General features: G+C 37.6%; 2 protein-coding genes across 2 annotated transcripts in view; both read left to right on the plus strand.

The window, feature by feature from the left end:
• The window catches only part of mtx1b (metaxin 1b), a 16,775-nt gene extending 7,523 nt beyond the window's left edge, over nucleotides 1-9,252 (plus strand). Inside the window, exons 4-8 of the mRNA XM_016231434.1 lie at nucleotides 716-808; nucleotides 5,240-5,422; nucleotides 7,449-7,525; nucleotides 7,619-7,776; nucleotides 8,690-9,252. Coding sequence (XP_016086920.1) covers nucleotides 716-808; nucleotides 5,240-5,422; nucleotides 7,449-7,525; nucleotides 7,619-7,776; nucleotides 8,690-8,901 — 723 coding nt within the window. The 3' untranslated portion in view covers nucleotides 8,902-9,252. The remainder of the gene's footprint in view (nucleotides 1-715; nucleotides 809-5,239; nucleotides 5,423-7,448; nucleotides 7,526-7,618; nucleotides 7,777-8,689) is intronic.
• A 4,235-nt stretch (nucleotides 9,253-13,487) lies between these two features.
• The window catches only part of LOC107550190 (thrombospondin-3b-like), a 21,721-nt gene continuing 10,007 nt past the window's right edge, over nucleotides 13,488-25,201 (plus strand). Inside the window, exons 1-16 of the mRNA XM_016231429.1 lie at nucleotides 13,488-13,680; nucleotides 15,681-15,887; nucleotides 16,020-16,273; nucleotides 17,131-17,233; nucleotides 18,033-18,059; nucleotides 18,172-18,254; nucleotides 18,518-18,569; nucleotides 18,685-18,833; nucleotides 21,519-21,656; nucleotides 21,740-21,814; nucleotides 21,934-22,086; nucleotides 22,287-22,397; nucleotides 22,739-22,846; nucleotides 23,016-23,175; nucleotides 23,260-23,378; nucleotides 24,188-24,240. Of these exons, the coding sequence (XP_016086915.1) occupies nucleotides 13,599-13,680; nucleotides 15,681-15,887; nucleotides 16,020-16,273; nucleotides 17,131-17,233; nucleotides 18,033-18,059; nucleotides 18,172-18,254; nucleotides 18,518-18,569; nucleotides 18,685-18,833; nucleotides 21,519-21,656; nucleotides 21,740-21,814; nucleotides 21,934-22,086; nucleotides 22,287-22,397; nucleotides 22,739-22,846; nucleotides 23,016-23,175; nucleotides 23,260-23,378; nucleotides 24,188-24,240 (1,874 nt within the window). The 5' untranslated portion in view covers nucleotides 13,488-13,598. The remainder of the gene's footprint in view (nucleotides 13,681-15,680; nucleotides 15,888-16,019; nucleotides 16,274-17,130; nucleotides 17,234-18,032; nucleotides 18,060-18,171; nucleotides 18,255-18,517; nucleotides 18,570-18,684; nucleotides 18,834-21,518; nucleotides 21,657-21,739; nucleotides 21,815-21,933; nucleotides 22,087-22,286; nucleotides 22,398-22,738; nucleotides 22,847-23,015; nucleotides 23,176-23,259; nucleotides 23,379-24,187; nucleotides 24,241-25,201) is intronic.

Consider the following 25,201-nt stretch of genomic DNA (forward strand, 5'->3'; position numbering starts at 1 on the left):
GATCACAAATGCAGACATGGTTTTATGTTTACGCGGCACGATGCAATGCGCAAAAAGACAGTATAAGTCATTATAATCCATAATTATGTCCCCACTGGATGCAACGAATGCCTCGTTTATAATGGGTTTTAAAGTTTCTGTCTCGTCGCTCCGGCCGGGACACAGGGCATCACAATATGGTAGGGGCGTAACATTTTCATCACACGCTTGAGGTATTCGGCCAATCACAACGCACTGGATAGCTGGCCAATCAGAGCACACCTCGCTTTTTCAGACCGATGAGTTTTGTAAAAATAGATGCGTTTCAGAAAGGCGGGGCATAGAGGAGAAACAATAATGTACAGTATGTGGAAAATAATGTGTTTTTTTAACCTTAAACCGCATAAACACATTTCATTACACCAAATACACAAAATAATGTTCCTTTTAGCAACATCATATGACCCCTTTAAAACCTTTCTTCTGTGTATCCATTTAATCCTTGAGAGGGTTTTTGGCTTTGTATTCAACATTTAGATATGTTTAAACACGTAATGTATAAACATGTCACGGTCAGTTACATTCACTGCTAACAGTTACATTAACAACTGCTGTCATACTGCAGCTGCTGCTTTGATTGTCACTGCTTTTTCAGTGCAGCAACACAGTACAATTCAGAGTAAATGCGATGAGTGCTTTTGACAATTGCCGTTAAATACTGTCTGTTGTATTTCAGAAGTATAATGCAGACTATGACCTTTCAGCAAAGGAGGGTGCAGATACGCTTGCCTTTGTCTCTCTGCTGGAGGAGAAACTGCTACCTGCACTGGTGAGGATGGAGCAGCAAAGACAATAATACACTATATGGACAAAACTATTGGGGCACACCTCTTAATTATTGAATTCAAGCGTTTCAGACTTATTGCCACCGGTATATAAAATCAAGCACCTAGCCATGCTGTCTGTGTTTACAAACATTTGTGAAAAAATGGTTTGTTCTGGGGTGCATTTCCCATGCAACGATGTAACTCGCTGATTAACTACCATAGTACGATGCATTGTTGTGGAATCTAACTAGCTAGTAACAACACAAACATGGTCACATCTCTGTCATTTGAACCACATGTGTTGGGGAAAATCTAAAAGTAATGCATTACAATATTGTGGTACTCCATAAAAAAGTAACTAATTGTGTTACTTAGTTACTTTTTATGGAAAGTAATGCATGACATTACTTTTGTGAAATTCAGATGTAACAGATATTTTCTTGTAAATTTAAAAGTAATGCGGTATTTTTCTAATTACTTGAAAAAAGTAATCTGATTACATAACTTGTGTTACTTGTAATGCGTTTCCCCCAACGCTGCATTGGTTCAACAATATAGGGCTGGCATTAATGACGTCACGTGCATGTGGTGGTGTAATAACTTCTGCTGGTTAATTGATTCAAGATCTCTGAGATGTTGCTGTATTGAATAGCACCTGATGACTACTATACTATTTTTGGTTACCTGTCATTTTGCTTTATTTGATGTTTGATTCATCGTGGATTCCCTCTTGTGTCATACTCCTGGATTCCCTCACGCATTTATATAAAAATATATAGATTGAAACATATATATATTTACTGGAATGAAAGATAGAGAATGTACTGCATGTTAGCTTGCTTATTGTGCCCAAGAACATGATCTCTTGAAGTCCACATATCATACTAACAAGAAAATATGCTTCTAACCACAGGTCCAGAGCTGTAGTTCCAATTACGTAAGTTTGCGATGCTGTTTGCGAATATTTGTTTTACGCGAATATTTAGTTTAAACATGGTTTTTGGAAATAATGAATCGTTGAACTACAGGTGCATCTCAATAAATTAGAATGTCGTGGAAAAGTTCATTTATTTCAGTAATTCAACTCAAATTGTGAAACTCGTGTATTAAATAAATTCGATGCACACAGACTGAAGTAGTTTAAGTCTTTGGTTATTTTTATTTGTGATGATTTTGGCTCACATTTAACAAAAACCCACCAATTCACTATCTCAACAAATTAGAATATGGTGACATGCCAATCAGCTAATCAACTCAAAACACCTGCAAAGGTTTCCTGAGCCTTCAAAATGGTCTCTCAGTTTGGTTCACTAGGCTACACAATCATGGGGAAGACTGCTGATCTGACAGTTGTCCAGAAGACAATCATTGACACCCTTCACAAGGAGGGTAAGCCACAAACATTCATTGCCAAAGAAGCTGGCTGTTCACAGAGTGCTGTATCCAAGCATGTTAACAGAAAGTTGAGTGGAAGGAAAAAGTGTGGAAGAAAAAGATGCACAACCAACCGAGAGAACCGCAGCCTTATGAGGATTGTCAAGCAAAATCGATTCAAGAATTTGAGTGAACTTCACAAGGAATGGACTGAGGCTGGGGTCAAGGCATCAAGAGCCACCACACACAGACGTGTCAAGGAATTTGGCTACAGTTGTCGTATTCCTCTTGTTAAGCCACTCCTGAATGTCAGAGGCGTCTTACCTGGGCTAAGGAGAAGAAGAACTGGACTGTTGCCCAGTGGTCCAAAGTCCTCTTTTCAGATGAGAGCAAGTTTTGTATTTCATTTGGAAACCAAGGTCCTAGAGTCTGGAGGAAGGGTGGAGAAGCTCATAGCCCAAGTTGCTTGAAGTCCAGTGTTAAGTTTCCACAGTCTGTGATGTTTTGGGTGCAATGTCATCTGCTGGTGTTGGTCCATTGTGTTTTTTGAAAACCAACGTCACTGCACCCATTTACCAATACATTTTGGAGCACTTCATGCTTCCTTCTGCTGACCAGCTTTTTGAAGATGCTGATTTCATTTTCCAGCAGGATTTGGCACCTGCCCACACTGCCAAAAGCACCAAAAGTTGGTTAAATGACCATGGTGTTGGTGTGCTTGACTGGCCAGCAAACTCACCAGACCTGAACCCCATAGAGAATCTATGGGGTATTGTCAAGAGGAAAATGAGAAACAAGAGACCAAAAAATGCAGATGAGCTGAAGGCCACTGTCAAAGAAACCTGGGCTTCCATACCACCTCAGCAGTGCCACAAACTGATCACCTCCATGCCACGCCGAATTGAGGCAGTAATTAAAGCAAAAGGAGCCCCTACCAAGTATTGAGTACATGTACAGTAAATGAACATACTTTCCAGAAGGCCAACAATTCACTAAAAATATTTTTTTTATTGGTCTTATGAAGTATTCTAATTTGTTGAGATTTGGTGAATTGGTGGGTTTTTGTTAAATGTGAGCCAAAATCATCACAATTAAAAGAACCACAAGTAGTAAACTACTTCAGTCTGTGTGCATTGAATTTATTTAATACACAAGTTTCACAATTTGAGTTGAATTACTGAAATAAATAAACTTTTCCACGACATTCTAATTTATTGAGATGCACCTGTATGTTGGTAACGACGGAACTTGCGACTATAGTTTCTTTTGGGAAACGCACCCCTGAAGAGCTCAGTGAATTCAAGTGTGGTACTATCGGATGCTACCTTTGCAATAAGTCCATTTTCGTCCCTGCTAGATATTCTGTGGTCGACTATAAGTGGTATTATTAAAAAGTGAAAGCGTGGAGCTTCATGGAATGGGTTTTCATGGCCAAGCAGCTGCATGCAAGGCTCACATCACAAAGTACAATGCCAAGCGTCGGATGGAGTCTAAAACACGCCACCACTGGACTCTGGGGCAGTGGAAACCTGTGGAGTGACGAATCTTGATTCTCTGTTTGGCAGTCTGATGAGCAATTCTGTGTTTGGCTGATGCAAGGAGAACATAACCTGCCTGACTGCATTGTGTCAACTGTAAAGTCGGGTGGAGCAGGGATAATGGTATGAGGCTGTTTTTCAGGGTTTGGGATAGGCCCCTTACTTCCAGTAAAGGGAAATATGAATGCTTCAACATATCAAGACATTTTGGACAATGCTATGCTTCCAACTTTGTGGGAACAGTTCAGGGTTATACATTTTCTATTCCAGCATGACTGTGTTCCGATGGAGATAGAATTGTTGCATAATTCCAAATAAATAGATTATGATCCACAAATAAATGTAAAGAGACATATTGACAAATAAATAGAATGAGATCCACAAATAAATCTAAGAGTTTCAAAAACAGGAATTAAATTCACAAATAAATTGAATGTGTGATTTGTCCTTCATGTCACGCCTCGTCCAGTGTAGACAGTATCACTGATTATAATGATCTCTATTTGCTATGTATCTGAATGTCTTGAGTAGACAGTGGGTGGAGTCCACGCATTTGGCTTTGTCAGCATTTTGTGAATAGAAATGTTTTAAAATCCACGAATGCGTGCAGTGATCTACAAATGCACTGGACGCGATTCACAAATGAATGCCGACCAAAGTTGTGTTTGTGACAAAAAATATTTGTGAATGTTTTTTATTAGCAAATCTCATTTTATTTATTTGTGAATTTAATTCATGTTTGTGAAGCTCTAAGATGTATTTTTGGATCTTATTCTATTTATTTGTCAATGTTTAATTTTTCTTAATCTCTTAATCTCTACATTTAGCTGTAAATCATAATCTATGTATTTTTGAGCTAGGCAACAATTCTATCTCCATAGCGCCCCAGTGTACAAAGCAAGGTCCATAAAGACATGGTTGGATGAGTTTGGGTGTGTAAGAACTTGACTGCCCACACAAAGCCTTGACCTTAACTCCACCCAACACTTTGAGATGAACTGGAACTGAGATCGCAAGCCAGGTCATCAGTGCCTGACCTCACATATGATCTACTGGATGAATGGACAAAAAATCCCATAGAAGCCTTCACAAAAAAAAAAAAAAACTTCCCAGAAGAGTGGAAGCTGTTACAGCTGCAAAGGTCGGGAACAACTCTACATGAATGTCTATGTATTTAGAATGCAATGTCATTAAAGTCCCTGTTGGTGTAATGGTCAGTTTTACCAAATACATTTGTCCATATAGTGTAGCTCTGTTTTAATAATACATATTAAAAGCCGTAATATTGCATCCAGTATACACACACATTTAAATATGTTACAGTTTCTCCTTGTGTTGAACTCTGCATGATGGCACCACTCAAATATTGGTGTTTGATCTTTCATTGTCCCCCTAAGAACATCTGTCATGTTTACTGATGTGCCGCGCAGCCTTTGTTTAAAACTGTAAAACAAAGACATTAACAGTCTTAGTGGAGTTCTGAGAAACCCCATATGTTTCTGAACCCTTCTTTCTGTGTAGATCTACACACTGTGGATAGACTCTAAAAACTATGTGGCTGTTACGCAGTGCTGGTATGCAGAAAACGTCTCCTTCCCTCTCAACTTCCTGCTACCCAACCGCATGCACGGCCAGCAGCTGGAGAAGTTGAGACTCGTGAGGGGAGACCCAGTCCTGGAGCCCGGTGAACAGCTGGAGAAAGAGGTGAGCGGGGAAGAAGAAGAACTGAAGATTTTAGTTCTGTTGTTCACACAGAGATAGTTCACCCAAAATGAATATTTGCAGTTAATTTACTCACCCTCAGACCATCCAAGAAATACTGTAGGTTGGGGTGTGCGATATTGATAAAACAAGATATCTTGATATTTTTGGGGGGATAAAAAAAAAGAAAAAAAAGATAATTAAACAATATTTTGCTGAGTGTGTTTTTGTGCTGGTACCTTGACTAGTTTTGGCCTGGCACGTATAAATAAATATGAAACCAAAGCCACCAGTAGGTGGCGAAAAGTCCCTGACTTAATGAGTGATTCATTGAACCATTCATTCAAACGATTCATTCAAAATGTCTGGTTCCTTTAGAAACGAAGCAAGCAACTGTCTTTATGAATGGATCATTGAATCATTAACTCAAATGATTTGTTCAAAAACAGATTCATTCAGGAACTAAACACTGCATCGCTGCTCTGAAACTAACAAATGTTCTGCTCTGGTTTGTTTGGAACCGTTTTCGTTGACGAAACAGAACAACGGACAATATTGTGTCTATGATGTAACTCACGCAATATTAACTTCTTGTTTGTTGAACTGCTGTATAAAAATCAATACAACATATGCGATCGCACTAATGCACTAATATTTGGGAAAATGGTATTCTTGCTCCTGTGATATTGCTTAACTATATCATATCTTATAAATATAAAAAAACAAAAACCCATTGTCAGGCTTGTGTTGTGTTTTGTTCCCCATGTGCTCCGTGTCCCAGTGGTTATGCCCATATTTGGTCCTTCCTGTTCCTGTCCTAATTGTTTCCAATGTGTTCCAGGTGTGTCTAGTTATCATCCTCGTTTCCCTGTGTATTTAAGTTCGAGTCTGTGCAGTCTGTCTTTGTCCTGTATTGATCGTTTACCTCGAGTCAGCGTGTGTTATCCTGCTTGTGTTCCTCGTTGTTTGCATAAATAAATAAATACCTTTGATGTTTAATCCTCTTGGTTTCCACGCTCCTTCGTCTCCTCGTCTCCGCCACAGTAGGCAGTCGTGACACCCATACAGGGATATTTTTTGGTTTCATAACTTGATTTATAGGGGAATTTGTAACTGCATTATCATAGGCTTCATCACGCAGTGAATGCTTTTGAACTCTCGAGATTTTATTTTGTTTGTTTTTTGCATGTACAACAGTACTCATACATGCTCGCTAATGCCAGCTCACACATCGTTAAAACAACAATTGTGATATTACCGTACAATAAATATCGCACACCCCTACTGTAGAACAGTCTACTGTTTTCTTCAGTAGAACAGTAAAGAAGATTTTTAGCTGAAACCATGGTCCTTGGTGATTCATAAATTGCAAGTCAATGCCTACCGTCACTTTGAGAATCAAAAAAGCATATGCAGGCAAGACAAAATTAATACCTGTGGCTCCTGATGATATGTTGAGGTCTGTGCAATAAACTGAACATTATTTACAATATTATTACCTGTAATCCATAGCTGTAATCCAAATTTATAACTAATTTCCAGTTAACAATTGAATCAGTTAAATTAATTGTTTTAATGCTTACACTATTTAACAAGGCAGTATAATAAAGGTATACTGTATGCTAAAGTAAAAGCTTATCCAAAATCCAAATATGTCATCAGGAGATTATTTTAGTTTATGATGTCAATATAAGATGCTACATTCAAACCATGAGAACACATTAGAGGGCCATTTCTATATGTAGACTTTATTTTTGACAGTCTGTTGGTGGTCTATATTTGTTTCAAAGACACTCTTGGATTGTTCTGCTGGATGTCCATCATATGTTTACACAATGAACATTACACAAGAATTGGGTCAGATGACTTGTTGCCATAACAACATGTCTTTGTGTTATCACTGCTTTGGTGGGTTTAGAGGAAGGCTATGGAAGAGGCAGTAATGAGCAAAGACAGATACATATGTCCTTTTTGAAAATACTGCAAGCAGTTATTGGAAAATTAAACTTAATCTTTGTGTGTTTTGTAGCTTTATCGTGATGCATTTGAATGTATGACCCTCCTATCGCAGAGACTGGGGTCACAGAAGTTCTTCTTTGGAGACTCGTAAGTGACACCGGTTGTGTGTAATTTGTGTATGTACGTGTTTGTGTGTGAGATAATGTGCATCTGTGACCATGATGTTTCATGTGCTTGCAGTCCCTCATCGCTGGATGCATATGTGTTTGCACACCTGGCTCCTCTGTTGAAGATCAAACTGCCTAATGGAAAGCTCCAGCAGCACCTCAACTCTCTGAACAACCTGCAGCAGTACTGCACCAACATCCTAGCACTCTACTTCCCCTCTGATGCACAAGGTGCATATTGTTGTCTTATACTGCGTTAAAAACATTTTGCTCCTTTATTAGTAGTAGTAGTAATAGTATAAATAAAAATACAAAATAATTACTTTAATTTAAGTTTTATTATTCATTATTATTTTCAAATTAACCTTAGTAATGGTATAAATATTATGAGTATAATACGAATAATAATAAAAAAACAACTTAATTTTTAATAGTTATCCTTTATTAACAACTGTTATTATTATTATTATTATTATTATTATTATTTAAGATTAGATTAAAAAAAAAACAATATTATTATTTGTTGTAATTATAATAATAATAATAATAATTGTTGATGTTGTTATTGTTGTTGCTGCTGTTGTTTCAAACTAACAGTAAATAATAATAATAACCTTAATTTAAGTTAAATTAAGTTTTATGTATGTTTTGTATTTATATTTTATTTGATATTTATTATTGTTTATAATAATAATACATTTTGTTTAATATAGAATAACAACAACATATATTTATGCTATTATTAAAACTGAATATACGTATTATCATTGCTATTGTTGTTATTTAAAACTAAACTTAATTATTATTCTTAGTAATAGTAAATATTAAGAATCTAATATTAATAATACAACTTTTAATTCAAAATACTTACATTAATTGCAATTATTATTATTGTAATTATTAACAGTATTGGTCATTTAATTTAATGTGGTTCGAAAAAACTTTGATGTGAATGAAAACTAAACTGAATGAACTAAAATTATATCTGAGCCATCTTTTTTGACCTGGGTTAATGTGAATGGGGTTCCTTTAATTCTGTTTACTTTTTGGCCCACTTAAAGGGATCTGAGTTTTGTTCATATAAAGAGAGGACTCAACTAACCCTAAGCTTTTTTTACTGAAACTGTATACTTTCCTTTTTTAGAGGCACCAGGTCGCAAGATTCATGTTCAGCCTGATAGCAGTGACTTCGACAACGAGCCCCACATGCGGCGTAACCAGATTCTGTCGGTTCTATTCGCTGTGGGAGCCATGCTGGGTTACGCCATCCTCACCAGGATGGTTACGATCAAGCGTGAGCAGCCACAGCTGAAGAACTCAGGTCATGATGATGGAGATGAAGAAGATGAGGACTAAGTAGAGAAGGAAGCATGGGATGGGAGTCACAAGGGACAACAAGCGCAAATTATCACTCACCCGCCATTCAGAGTGAAGCTGCACACACTATTACCTCAGTTCTTTATAATCTCCCATCATGCACGTGTGCGCTCTAACAGAATCGCTCACTTGATGTAGCCTCAAGCAAGCCCCATATTGGTGCTTTTAATTATTGTTAATATAATTGTTACTATAATAGTTGTGATCTGTAATTTTGTCAGGTCTTGCACAGGCAGGAATTTTGACTTGATTTTCAGGTCATTAAAAGATGTCTCACAGTGTTGTGTTTTATCTTCTGATCTGCATTCAAGTAAACATGCCACTCCATCTGGGTAACATTTATCTTAAATGTTAAAGGGGTCCTATTATGCTTTTTCACTTTTTCAACTTAAGTTAGTCTGTAATGTTGCTGTTTGAGCATAAAAAAAGATCTGCAAAGTTACAAAGCTCAAAGTCCACTTCAAAAGGAGATATTTTATTTAACAGAAATCACTTTTCAAAAACTACAACGGACGACTCATTTGGACTACAACGCATACAGTGACATTTCCCGACCAGGCGCCGAGTGCTGCCAATCACAACGCACACTGGCCCAGCTAACCAATCACAGCGCACACTGGCCCAGCTAACCAATCACAGCGCACACTGGCCCAGCTAACCAATCACAGCGCACACTGGCCCAGCTAACCAATCACAGCGCACACTGGCCCAGCTAACCAATCACAGCGCACACTGGCCCAGCTAACCAATCACAGCGCACACTGGCCCAGCTAACCAATCACAGCGCACACTGGCCCAGCTAACCAATCACAGCGCACACTGGCCCAGCTAACCAATCACAGCGCACACTGGCCCAGCTAACCAATCACAGCGCACACTGGCCCAGCTAACCAATCACAGCACATTTCGTATGTCAGAAGGCGGGCCTTCATTTGATACAGGAACTATTCGAGTCATTTATGCCAGACTGGGGATAGAGGTGTTGTAATAATGTAAAATATGTGAAAATCAATGTGTTTTTCGAACAACCTAGTATGAGAGTCTGTTCTAGTACACCCCAAAAACAAAATCAAGACTTGTAAAAGAGCATAATAGGACCCCTTTAAAAAGACAAAAACTAATATGAAAAAAATTGGTCTGTGCTCCATTTTATCAGTACTACTTTTCACATAGCAATCCATGCTTGTATACATCATATATACATCATCATGGCCCTTCCAAAAATTAACCATGATTTTATTATAGTAAAAGTGTAGTGACCATGTTTTTTAGGCAGATTGATTACCATTTAGTTTTACTACAAATACTATGGTTAAACTATGGTTAGTTTAGCAAAACCATGGTTAATTTGTGGCTACCATATGGTTTAACAACAAAAAACATGTTTTTTTGGTTTTATTTGTAGTAAAACCATGGCTAATTTTCATAAGGGGGAAACAGACTGAAAATTAGGAATACCATTAGGTAGAAACATTAACAGCTGCACCATTACGCTTCAACACTTTTAGACAAGCGTGTAAATATTACATTAATTTGTTGCAGTGACCTGATATGCTGTCCTGCTGACTAAACATACTGTCAAGCTATATTAATGTTTCCAACGCAATGCAGGAATCACGCAGAGTGAACTTGTCAGACTTCTTATCCTAAACCAACAATTTAGGAGCTCTTTGACGACAAAAGACCCAGAGCTTTATAAATCAGCCAGATTTTAAAGCTCTCCTGAGAACTGCTGAGGACAACTTTATTATTTCATGCCAAACATTGCATTTACATCAGAGTCTGTGGCCATTATACAGCTGTGCTTCTCCGTCCCAGTCTCTCACCGGAAACCCAAGGCACACTGGGGTTGTCCATTTTGTTTGCTTCTCAAAGAGGTTTCCACTTTTACTGTCAGTCACTGGTGCAACTGTAAATGCACAATGCATTCAAACTTAAATGCTGCTGTTCATCTTCTGTATTTTGCTAGTCTATAAATAATAAAAAGGAATCAACATGAGTGTACTTTGAAGCCGTATTTAACAGTTATAACAACTTCAGTTTGAAGTCCATTTTCTTTTTTTCTGGATTCTTTCAGCATTAAGAACATCAGGTCATCAGTGTGTCCAATATCATAGGATAAAGAGGGTTGTTTACACAGCTTGCGTATGTTTAACTTTATTATTGTTCTATAAGCTTCATATATATCTTAATCAGAATTTGTTTTGGTAGACTTGTTCCAATTATGCTGCTGTGTGTGTAGCGTCAAGTTCAACATTTAGTTGAAAATGGCTGCCGCCCACTTTCCCTGGGTTTTGAGATGTCTGTGTCTTGTATGTAACTTAAGTGTGTTTCAGATGTCAGTAGAAAGACTCAACATTGCTACCACAGTGGTGGGTCAACCAAGGTCACTCTCAGTTTGGTTGAAGCAATCGATGGCAGAGCTGTTTTACTAAACTATTTTTGTCATGTTTATGAAGTTGCGTTGAATCTTAAACTAAGTGGCATGTGTTTTAAAGAAAGATAACTCTCCAAGGAGCACATTTCAAGTTTGTTAGGATTCAAATTATGAAATGAGATATATATAGCTATTTGGTGGCCTTCTGTTTTGCAGATTTTAGTGGAACACGTGCATAGTTAATGTGATGAACTAGACGTGTGGTGACTAATAGGACATCTGTGTTCATATGTCCATATTACAGTATATGCAGATCCATTTGATAAGGTTTGTAATGTAATTACATTTAGTCATTTCCACATTTGTCAAGTCAAGTATATACACACCGTTACCTTTGCCCCGTCCCGAAAATAAAAGGTCCTTAAATGCAGTTGCTAGGTTTTCTGGACCCCTTGTACAGTTTATTGCATTAGGCCTCCTAGCTAGCGACATCCCTGTTAAAATACTGCAACGTTTTAATTGACATGTAGGCTAATCAATAAGTTGTTGTGTTTTCATTCATTCATTCGCATGGCCTATTTACGAGTTAGTCAAAGCGTGTATTTTGGCGCCAAACAAAAGCTAGTGCTGCGTAGGTAACCATAGCAACAGTGAGCTAACAGGTACGGTTTCCCTTAGTTTCGCTTAGTAGACGCTACAAAACATTGACAAAATATTAAAATAAGCTTAAAGGGATAGTTCACCCAAAAATGAAAATTACCCCATGGTTTGCTCACCCTCAACCTTAGGTGTATATAACTTTCTTCTTTCAGATAAATACAATCGGAGTTACGTATATTAAAAAATGTCCTGGCTCTTCCAAGCTTTATAATGGCAGTGAATGGGTGTTATTTTTCAATAGTCCAAAAGAAGTCCAATATAGCGCATCCATCCATCCATCATAAAAAGTGCTCCACACGGCTCCTGGGGGTTAATAAAGGCCTCCTGAAGCGAATAGATGCGTTTTTGTAAGAAAAATATCAATATTTAAAACTTTATAAACCGTAATCTCTAACTTCGGCTAACTGTCGTAGGTGCGTACATGAGAGAGTGGCGTTCCAGCGGATAATGTAAGTGTAGCGTAAGGTCCGGCGAGAATGTGCTTGTCTCGCGAGAACCAAATTCTGTTTACAGGAGCAAAGCAATCAAAGTTTCCTTTGTTTAGCAAAGGAAAACCAGTCTGTCTCCTCTTGGCATGTTACAGTCCTCTGGCATTTTCCTTTACAAATCCTCGTTTTGACCGGTGTTTTGTTTTGCTCTCTCTGCTTCTCTTCCGCTTTCGCCACTTCTCACGGAGCTTACGCTACGCCTACGTCATCCGCTGGAACGCCACTCTCTCGTGAACGTGCATATGACAGTTAGTAGAAGCTAGAGATTACTGATTACAAGTTTTAAATATGGGTATTTTTCTTACACAAATGCATCGATTCGCTTCAGGAGGCCTTTACACGGAGCCGCGTGGAGCACTTTTTATGATGGATGAACGCACTTTATTGGACTTCTATTGGACTATTGAATCTCAACACCCATTCACTGCCATTATAAAGCTTGGACGAGCCAGGAGATTTTTAAATATAACTCAGATTGTATTTGTCTGAAAGAAGAAAGTCATACACACCTAGGATGGCTTGAGGGTGAGCAAATCATGGGGTAATTTTCATTTTTGAGTGAACTATCCCTTTAATGTCATTTAACAATTTAAAACACAAGTAGGTAAGTAAATAAGTAAGTAAATTAATTAATAAATAAGACAAGCGAAATGAGCTTCAACGGATTTCGCCCTCAAAATTATCCAAACTTTCTCATAGCTTTATTTTGTACTCAGGTTGTCGTCTATAGGCTATGCTTCATTCACAAAAATCCAAACTCAGTAGATTTATTTGTAGTTTTCCGAAACAAAAACTGTCAAAAGATATTTTCATTTGCGCTGTGAAATTCAATCTGAGACGAGCTCAGGGCAGGAATGAAGACGCAGCGGGAGAGAGCTCCAATAAATACTTGTAAGTTGATTGACAAGGCTCTTTATCTCTCCCCCTGCAGCTCAACTTCTGTTTCTCATCTGGGACAGAAAGTGTTGAGCGCTGCAGAGTCTCAGAGGACCCGCAGACTCACCCTCTCAGGGCCGCTCAGGTCAAACCGGTCAGCGGGTTTATGTGATGTTATGAAGCTCTTGGACGCTTTGAGCTGCTCGTGTCTTTGGGAAACGGGAATTTAACTGGATTATATTCTAATCGGTTTATTAAACAATATCTGCTGGAGGATGGAACTGAGGGAAATTGTACCAAGCCTGCTTGTCCTTTATGCTGCGTTTGGACACTTCTCCGAATCGTCGGAATTTAAAGGTGGGCTTTTTATTTGGAATCACACAGTACATCTTAAAATGTAATATAAACTCTGATTTGTAGTTGTTGTTTTTTTTTTGTTTTTTTTTTCCCCATTGGACTTCCTTTGGGTTGTGACAATTAGCTTACAAGTGATGGTGTAAGTTCAGTGCTTTCACATTCTTGGTGATATAAAGTGGTCGTCTAGTTAGCTGTGCAGTTAAACCGTTAATTCCGAACCCAAATGGTCCTTTATTGTCTCATTTCATGCTCCCCCCAGCGACCTAGTCAGCGCTCAGAGACAATGCGCCCAAACACTGAGATAATAACATGCAAATGGAAGCTATTATCCATAAAAACAACGATTGTCAGAAACTAACTTTTTAGTAAGTGGCAATATTTGCCCCCTAGATTTTTTTAATGGTCCTTCTTTGTCATTATGGCATGTTCAGAAACAAAAGTTAATTTCTACATTATTGCACAAAGTGTTTGCATAATTATTAAAATAATAATAATAATAATTTGCACAACAAATAATTGGCTGAATGATGTCAGTGTCCTTCCAATGACAAGCGTTTGCGTATCAGACGAATTATAAAGAAGAGAAATAAAAGACGATATGTAAAATGTCCTTTATCTGGAGAAATAATGCAAGCTTCAGTTTAGTTTGTGGCTTGCACTGTAAAAGTAACTACATTTTTTCCAGTTTGCGGGAGTCAGTTTGCATAATTATTAAAATAATAATAATAATAATTTGCACAACAAATAATTGGCTGAATGATGTCAATGTGCTTCCAATGACAAGCGTTTGCGTATCAGACGAATTATAAAGAAGATAAATAAAAGACGATATGTAAATTGTCCTTTATCTGGAGAAATAATGCAAGCTTCAGTTTAGTTTGTGGCTTGCACTGTAAAAGTAACTACATAGTTTCCAGTTTGCGGGAGTCATAAACAGTGTTGGGGGTAACTCATTACAAGTAACGCCAGTTACGTAATCAGATTACTTTTTTCAAGTAACTAGTAAAGTAACGCATTACTTTTTCATTTACAAGAGAATATCTGAGTTACTTTTTCAAATAAGTAACGCAAGTTACTTTTTTCCCCCAATTTATTGACTGACAGCTCTCCTGTCCCCATGCTGAGAGAAATCAGAAGATGTTCCTGTAGCTCAAAAACAAATATGAGTATTTGTATTAATTCATCTCACTCACAAAAAAACAAAAACACAGATTCAGTATTCCTCAAAATGAATAAAAATAATGCAACTCAGAATATGACGCGAACCTGCAATAATTAAATGTTAAACAACACAAATATCCTTTATGTATTTAATCCCATTCTATTAACCAATGTCTTTGCTTCTGACCTTCGATGATCCAGTTCAGCCGTACTAATAAGCACAAATTACTCTAGACGAACATTTGTGTGTCTTTTTTTTTAATGCTGAAGTGTGTTGAAATGTCTTCTTCTGCATTCTACTGTACAGACGTAAATGTACTTTCCCTTCAGCCCGAGGCTTATTCATTTCACTTTTGGTGTGAAAAGGCTTTTATATTTGCCAAAAATATAACTTTTTTATTTTAAAAACAAACAAGCAAGCCCTGTGCAGATTTAAAAAGTAACGCAAAAGTAACGTAACGCATTACTTTCCATAAAAAGTAACTAAGTAATGTAATTAGTTACTTTTTTATGGAGTAATGAAATATTGTAATGCATTACTTTTAAAAGTAACTTTCCACAACACTGGTCATAAATACTAAGAACATTACATGAAATTACATAAAACCCCATGTTAGTCCAACAGAATCCTCCAAAAGTTGTCCCAACTAGTCAAAAGTTTCTATGAACATAGAATTTCAAATTGAACAATATATTGAAAATGTAAGGGTTATTATTTCCCCTAAATTGAAAAAAAGTCATTTGAAAACGTTTCTCGTTCCTAAAATCATACATTCATCTTACTGCACATGTGTTATCTGTGCATGTGACTTAGCCTTACAATGTGTCCTCTCTTTCAGTGATTAATGTATTGGAGCTCCATGATGCACGTCAGACAGCTGCAGCTATAGAGAGTCTGTCTGGAGCTCTGCAGACGGTAGGAGATCTGTACATCACCTCCACCTTCATGCTGCCACCCAAACTCGGCGGCGTTTTGTTCGGCATCTATGATAAGGAGGACAACAAGAAATACCTGGAGGTTGCTGCTGTAGGCAAGATCAACAAATGTAGGCTAAATGCTTTTTGGTCTTATTTGCAAACATTTCCCTAAATGCAATCTGTGTAGGTTCTCAGTAGTTTAAGTGAGTCTTTGCTTATGATTCCTGTCTTTGGAAAGATCACCTCCTTTCTCTCCTCAGTACTGGTGCGATACTTGCGCTCTGATGGAAAAGCTCATGCTGTCAATTTACAAAACCCAGTCCTCGCTGAGGGACGCACCCAATCACTTATACTCAGAATGAGTGGACTTAGACGCAGTCACATAAACCTAGAGCTTTATGTAAACTGCCGTTTGGTGGACTCTGCTCAGGGCCTCCCTTCATTTGTCGGGCTTCCATCAAAGGCAGAATCTGTGGATGTTCGCACCGGACAGAAGTCTTATGCCAGGATACAGGTGATTAATTTAGGTCAACAAATAAGGAACATTGTTTGTCATGCAGTCAGTGTAAATCAAAATAAATGTACAGCAAAATTTTAAGGGACAGTTCACCCCAAAATGAAAATGTGTCATTTATTCATCCTCACATCGTTCCAAACCCTTAAGACTTTGTTCATCTTTACGAAAAACACAAATGAAGATATTTTTTTTGTGAAACCTGAGATATTTCTGTCCCTCCATTAAAAGTCCACACAACTGAAACTTAAAATGTTCATTGATATTATAAAGACTTTGTAAACATAATCCATATGCATTGAGCAGTTTAATCCAAGTCTAAAGAGATCGCTTTATGTGATGAACAGATATAATTTAGACTTTTATTCATGCATACTCCTCAGAAGCCTTAGATTAAACCACTCATATGGATTACAATTCAAATGGATTATGCTGTATGCTACAATGTCTTTTTGTACTTTTTAATGTGTGACAATTTTGGTTATGTGGAATTGACCAAAATATCATAGAGACTCGGAGGTGGGCTCTTTTGAGTCAAATCCACCTGCCTTAGCCACTACCCATAACCTTGCATAGTGAGTTTTGTATGAGTGTATGTAAATGACTAATTATCGTTGTGTTAAATACATATGCAAAGTTGGGCAGACATCCTAGTGAATGTGTTTAGTACAACTGTTGTTGTAACAGACCATGAATGTCTGCTTTTGCATTGAGACCTGACTGAAAACACACTCTCTGTTTGAGCAACAGATGTAAATTTACACAGGAGTGATGATCAGTGTGTTAAACAGTGAAGTGTGCAAGAAGAGGGATAACAAAACATATAAATGTTTGTTTCATATATGTATATGCTTTAGGGCTCAGTAGAGTCTGTTAAACTGGCTCTCGGAGGCTCTTTAGCAACAGCTGGTCTCCTCATTGACTGTCCATTCAAAGGAGATTCAACTATCAACAATGCAGGTAAGCACTATTCTTACAGCATAAGAGGAACTTGTAATGTTTTTCACATACTGTATTAAAAAAAATTACATTCTGCACAGTATAGTATTCCATTCTAAACATTGCCATGTCATCATACTGCCCTCTTGTGACAATGAATAAATACCACAGATATTAGTCCTTCAATCAATTCATGAATTTTGAATGAATGAAATGATGAATATCTTGAAATGTAGAGAATGTGATACACACTACCATTCAAAAGTTTGGGGTCTGTAAGATTTTGTAATACTTTTATTAAGCAAGGATGCTTAAATTGGTCAAAAGATACATACATTTATAATGTTGCAAAATATTTCAATTTCAAATTAATAATGTTCTTTTGAACTTTCTGTTTATCAAAAAATGTGCCACAGTTTCCACAAAAATATGAAGCAGCACAACAACTGCTTTCAACATAATAATAATAAATGTTTGTTGAGCAGCAAATCAGCATATTAGGATGATTTCTGAAGGATGACGTGACACTGAAGACTGGAGTAATGATGCTGAAAATTCAGCTTTGATCACAGCAATAAATTAAATTTTACAATATATTAAAATAGAAAACAGCTATTTCAAATTGCAACAATATATATATATATATATATTTTTTTTTTACAGTATTTTTAATCAAATAAATGCCACCTTGGTAAGCATGACTTCTTTCAAAAACACTTAACATCTTACCAACCCCAAACTTTTGATCAGTAGTATAAATATATACATTTGTTTTTGAACTAGAAACATTTGATCAAATGTGACTGTTGTTTCTTTACAGTAGGCAGTGACATTAATGCAATCCTCGGTAAATATCATCACAGATTCAATCATATGTGAATGTACTATCACAATTGAATTATTTTCATGCCTGTAATGCTCTCTGTGATAATAATAAAAAGAGCCTCTGATATGGCCAGGTGATCACACCAAAGCTCTGATTGGACAGCTGATCATCTTTAACCAGATCATGGGAGAGCTGAGAGAGGATATCAGAGAACAGGTAAGAGAAAGCCATAGAGGAATGAATGAATGAGGACGAATGAAGGAACTGGCTTGGATGTCTTCAGAAGCTCTATAACTGAATATGAGATTATGTGGCTCACAGGAATAGTTTTCACAAAGCCAGTCTACAAATCACTTAACCATAGCTGTCTCTGCATATTACACTTGGATTGGAGGACATATTTTATTACAGACTTCTGTTTCTAATTGGGACCGTGCATTTTATCAAATTAAATTCTTTCTACTTTGATGTGTTTTCAGACAAAAGAGATGTCTCTCATCAGAAACACCATTCTTGAATGTCAAGTGTGTGGTAAGGGATGGAGAAAGAGCTTGGACAGGAGATGGCAGACCAGGTTTTGGTAAACATGTCTGAAGATTGTTGTGGTATAGAGGTTAATCTGTATGTGTGTCTCTCTGTTTATCAGGATTCCATGAGCCTCAGTCCCGATGTCATCCTAACCCCTGCTATAATGGCGTGAGCTGCATGGAGAGCATGATGTTCCCAGGATATCAGTGTGGCCCCTGTCCAGAGGGCATGACTGGAAATGGAACACACTGCCAGGACATCGACGAGGTTCCTTCAGATTGCATATTATCATTATTATTAATATTATTATTCGTGTTTGCTAAGGCAAAAAAATACAAATTTTATTACCTGAGTCATGCCCCTGTGAAAAATAATTCCACTTAAAGGGATAGTTCACCCAAAAATGAAAATTACCCCATGATTTACTCACCCTCAAGCCATCCTAGGTGTATATTAGAGACCTGCACTCCCACGGGAGTAACAGGGTGCGGCGCGGGACAACTCTTGATGGGCGAGAGCGGGTGCGGGCGGGAAGAGACTCGTGTGTGTGCGGGAGAATAAAATGATTTGCGGGACTCCCGCAAAATATAAATTATCTAAACACAAAGTGTCTAAAACATATAAATTGTTATTTATCTGTTGCACAAAATCAAAAAGTACAACTAATATTAACATTAAAATTAATGACATGCGCAAGCTAGGCATAGTTTCTGTTTATAACACGTGTTTAAAGGGTTGCGCAATGTAGCCAATCACAGACTCAGCTGTTGATTTCTGGAACGCAATGGCCAATCAGAGGTGATTAAGTTAGAATCTCACTGCAGTGCTGAAATTGCGTGCTCACGAATCCTCTCATTTTAACACACAAAGTGTAGACACTGTGAAAGATTCATTGTGCATATATTTATTGTGTTATAACAAAGCTTTATGAGATCGCGATTAACTGAGATGTCAGCTTTTAGTGATAATAAAGGAAGCGCGCTGCTCGCACTCTGCCGATGCTTGCCTATGCTTGCTTTTCTGTTAAAAATAGCAGTGGTGATTGTGAATGTTGATGCTTAGCCTAAATAACAAATATTTTATCTGGAGTGTTTATGCTGGGATGTTGTGGAGCTTAGGAGATGTTACAGAACCATTTCATGTAAATTTATTCGATGTACTGAAAAAAATCTATATAGATTACTTTTATGCAGGCTTTTGCGGGCGGGAGCGGGACAAAACATGAATGTCATGGGCAGGAGTGGGACCAGATAAGATATATTTCTGCAGGAGCGGGCGGGCGTGGGACAGAATCTTGCGGGAGCGGGACGGAAAAATCCGTCCCGTGCAGGTCTCTAGTGTATATGACATTCTTCTTTCAGACGAATACAATCGGAGTTATATTAAATAGTGCCCAGGCTAATCCATGCTTTATAATGGGAGTGGATGGTAGCCCAAAATTTGAAGTAAAAAAAAATTGCACCCATCCATCATAAAAGAATTCCACATGGCTCCGGGGGGTAAATAAAGGGCTTCTGAAGCGACGCGATGCGTTTGTGTAAGAAAAATATCCATATTTACAACTTTATAAACCTTAATCCCTAGCTTCCGCTAACTGTTGTACGTGCGTTCACGAGAGAGTGGCGTCCAGCAGACGACGTAAGACATAGGCGTAGCATAAGCTCCGGTGAGAATACGCTAGTCTCGCGAGAAACAAGTTTTGTTTACAGCAAAGGAAAACCAGTCTCCTCTTGGCTTATATTGAAATCCTCCGACATTTTTCTTTACAAATCCTCGTTTTGTACTACTAATTCGTGACCGGTGTTTTGTTTCGCTCTCTCCTCTGCGCTTCCACGTTCGTCACTTCCGCGTTCGTCATTGCATTTGCCTACGTCTTACGTCATCCGCTGTACGCCACTCTCGTGAATGCGCGTATGGCAGTTAGCGGAAGCTAGGGATAAAGGTTTATAAAGTTATATACAAATGCATTGCGTCGCTTCAGAAGGCCGTTATTAACCCCCCGGAGCCGTGTGGACTTCTTTTATAATGGATGGGTGCAGTTTTTTCGACTTCAAATTTTGGGCTACCATCCACTCCCATTATAAAGCATGGGTTAGCCTGGACATTTTTTAATATAACTCCAATTGGATTCGTCTGAAAGAAGAAAGTCATATACACCTAGGATGGCTTGAGGGGGAGTAAATAACAAGCTAATTTTTATTTTTGGGTGAACTAACCCTTTAAGCATACTTTTAAAATGAGTACTTATTAATTAAATAATGAAATAATGAACTTTAAAAGAATATACTTGTATGCAAATTGAGTGTAATGTGTTTAGACACTGTATTGCCTGTTAATTGCAATTGAATTATACTATATTATAATAAATGCAATTAGCTGAGTGCTTTTTTGATCCACTTAATTAGGACTTAAGTACATCTTTATATGTAATTTCATAATTATTTCTATTTTCTTTGAAATATGGTTAAAGTGCACTGCTGAATGTACTGACAAGCATTTATGAAAAACCAAAATATACTTTAATGTATTTTATAGTAATTGTATTTCATGCATTTAAATATGCTTGTAATTACACATTTGTAACAATGAAGGTGCAATTTAGTATGTTTAAAATATAACTATAAATGTAATATTGAATATAACCATTAAAATTACTTTAAAAAAGTACTTTACGTGTGCTTTAGTATGTTAGTCAACACATCAAAATAAGTGTATTTCTTTAAATCACGACAACAGATAAAAACTGTATTTACAACAGTAAAACTTAATTTGACATTATTACAAAGTGCACTTTTTAGATGTGTTAAGAAACATAAAAGTGTAATCTCTGTAAGTTCTCTGTAAGTAGCCTTTTATTTCATTAATATTATATTTGAAGTACGCTACAAGTGTACATTTAAAACAATTCAATACAATTTTCCTTTTCTCTCTCAATATCTGTCTTTGTCATAGTGTACCGCTCAGCCCTGTTTCTCTGCAGAGTTGTGTGTGAACACAGCTAAAGGCTTCACCTGTGAGTCCTGTCCCATAGGATTCACCGGTCCAACACTCGGGGGGGTGGGTTTTGAGTTTGCCAAGAGCCTCAAGCAGGTAAAATGTGTCAATCTAATTACAACATAATTTTACTTTGAAGTGAATAGTCTTTTACTCTGTGAATGTTGTTTATTTTTCAGGACTGTATTGATATTGATGAATGTACTGAGCACTTTGGTGCCTGTGTGCCCAACTCAGTCTGTATAAATACAGTGGTGAGTAAACTGTCTAAATTTGCATATAAATAATAAACACTAGAACCGGCAAGTTGCATAGCAGCCATAAGCAATGAAATGTGAATGTACTAATGTAACGGAAGGCTCTCTTTTCATAGGGATCGTTCAAGTGTGGCCAGTGTAAAGCAGGATTTGTTGGTAATCAGACTGCAGGCTGTTTTGTAAGCAGGACGTGTGAAACTCTGGGCTATAAGCCCTGTGGTGTGAATGCACACTGTGTGATGGGCCGCAACAGTGACATTTCCTGTGTGGTGAGAATATAAAAACTCTAAAAACTTCATAGTAAATCCAGACAATTTCCAACCTGGAAATGTTGAATGCAAAATCATTCATTTGTATTTAAAACATATGCAGCTCTTAACTGAGACAACAAATTCTTTCAAAAACTGAAAAAAGAACAACCAGGAATTGTCCATATAGCTGATCTTTCTCTCCATTTTATGTCTTCCAGTGTAACATCGGCTGGGCAGGTAATGGTAACATTTGTGGTCCAGATTCAGACATTGATGGTTACCCAGATGGCCCTCTTCCATGCATTGACAACGACAAACACTGCAGAGCGGTACATACTCAGTTTTTAGGAGGGAAATTCACTAAGAATGAATTGCATGTTGCAGCGTAATACCGGTCCAAATAGCACCTAATACATTGGATTGCAAGTAGGTTTTATGCATTAAAAAGTGGCATGACTGTTTACTAAATTTGCCCCATTTTAGCCAATTCATTATTTACAACCCTTTGAATGGTTTTCTGCTTAACTGATGACCGTTTTCCATCAGCAAAAACATATATACTTTAATTTCGGTTAGGATAATCATTTTGGTATAATATGCATATACAATTTATTATCCCTTGAATAATAATAATAATAAATTGAATAATACTTTGAATATCCCTGTGCAGGACAACTGTGCAAATACCCCAAACTCTGGGCAAGAGGACACAGATGGAGATGGAATTGGTGATCAGTGTGATGAGGATGCAGATGGAGATGGAATTAAAAATGTTGAGGTTACTGATCAAGTGGTGAAGAATTGTAAAAATATTTGAACAAGCATTCAATGCCAAACTGTTTACACCTGGGCTGGTGTACTTGAAAATTATTTTTTTATTATTTAGAAATTAATTGTCTATGGGGCAGATTCTAAGCAGTAGCTATATTAATTTTGCATGTATCCAGGACAACTGTCGTCTGGTGCCTAATAAGGACCAGCAGAACTCTGACACAGACTCCTATGGCGATGCTTGTGATAACTGCCCAAACGTTCCCAATGGAGATCAGCTTGATACTGATGGCAATGGCAAGGGAGACATCTGTGACAATGATATTGATGGAGATGGTCAGTCCCATTCACTTTTAACTGTTCTGTGGTTTTACGGCATTGTACCACATTATTTGTTCTCACCACTTGATTTTTTTACAGGCATCCCTAACGTGTTGGATAACTGTCCTAAGATACCCAATCCCATGCAGACTGACCGAGATGGAGATGGTGTGGGCGATGCCTGTGACAGCTGTCCTGAGGTCAACGATCCATTGCAGGTAGGGTTGTCTCGGTACCGGAAGGGATTGTAGGTGGGGGGAGTGAATGACCAGTGCTCTCTTCCACCCTCAACACCACAACTGAGATGAGACCCTTGAGCAAGGCACTGAACCTCCAACTGCTCCCCGAGCGTCGCAGCAAAAATGGCTGCCCACTGCTCCAGGTGTTTGTTCACAGTGTGTGTGTGTGTGTGTGTGTGCACTTGGATGGGTTAAATGCAGAGCACAAATTCTGAGTATATGGGACACCACACTTGGCTACGTCACATCACTTTCACTTTTAAAACTGTGTATCATCTGTGTAGAAGTCATAATAGAAGTAGCTTTTATGATAGTGCCCAATGAGGTTGTGTATATCAAGAAAAGCATAGGTTCAAGCACTGAACCTTGTGGCACCCCCAATAACCCAGATGTTATCACAATAAGTACGAGTTCCACAACACGTCTACTTAAGCAAACTTTGATCATATTCTTCAAAATATGAAGACTCAAAACAAATCATTCATGATTGACCCATCACTAGTTCAGAAATGGGATAACTACAGATGCAGTAGCTCATGTTAGGGTTAACTGCTGTTTTTCAGCTAATAAGAGGTGAGCACTTGAATGACAGTTAAATGTACCAAGTACAAGATTTCTTCCATAATTATTATTAAAAGCATATATGTAATATATCAAATATAGTTGATTGGATTTTGTGGATAATAGTGGCACTTGAGTCAGTGAAGGCAAAGAGACAGGTACTCTAGCCACCCTGCTTTTCAAATATGAATTCAATGATTCATTTCCATATTTTACTGTTTTTGCAGTCAGATATGGACAACGATTTGGTGGGAGATGTATGTGATACAAACAAGGACATGTAAGTACTTGTGTAAATAAATGCTTATTTTACCCAATAACAGGTATAGTGATTTTTACTGTTCTCTTAAAGGGTTATACTTGAATTAAGTTAGTTTCCTTTTGGTTTATGTAGCGTCTCGACCAATCTGACACACTAATTTTGTTTGCATTAGAGAAGCACTCACCGAAGTGCTAATGTAATGCAACAAGTCTTGAAGGTTGAAAGCACCACGTTCTAAAACTATGACTGTTTAACATAGACAGACATTAAACTGCGTTAATTACACTGGCATGCATTGGTTACCGTTACAACAACTTGTCACAGGAAGTGCTAACTTCACATAGCACAAAACACCATGTTGTAAACAAACCATGAAGCAGCTAAGCTAACACGACTTAGCATAGTTTCATTTTAGGCTAAGCTACCAAATAGCTTGTGTGTGTGTGTGTGTGTGTGTGCACTTGGATGGGTTAAATGCAGAGCACAAATTCTGAGTATATGGGACACCACACTTGGCTACGTCACATCACTTTCACTTTTAAAACTGTGTATCATCTGTGTAGAAGTCATAATAGAAGTAGCTTTTATGATAGTGCCCAATGAGGTTGTGTATATCAAGAAAAGCATAGGTTCAAGCACTGAGCCTTGTGGCACCCCCAATAACCTAGATGTTATCACATTAAGTACGAGTTCCACAACACGTCTACTTAAGCAAACTTTGATCATATTCTTCAAAATATGAAGACTCAAAACAAATCATTCATGATTGACCCATCACTAGTTCAGAAATGGGATAACTACAGATGCAGTAGCTCATGTTAGGGTTAACTGCTGTTTTTCAGCTAATAAGAGGTGAGCACTTGAATGACATCAGTTAAATGTACCAGGTACAAGATTTCTTCCATAATTATTATTAAAAGCATATATGTAATAAATCAAATATAGTTGATTGGATTTTGTGGATAATAGTGGCACTTGA

Source organism: Sinocyclocheilus grahami, unplaced genomic scaffold (assembly GCF_001515645.1).
Source record: "Sinocyclocheilus grahami isolate Dianchi unplaced genomic scaffold, SAMN03320097.WGS_v1.1 scaffold391.1, whole genome shotgun sequence".
Taxonomy (NCBI): Eukaryota; Metazoa; Chordata; class Actinopteri; order Cypriniformes; family Cyprinidae; genus Sinocyclocheilus; species Sinocyclocheilus grahami.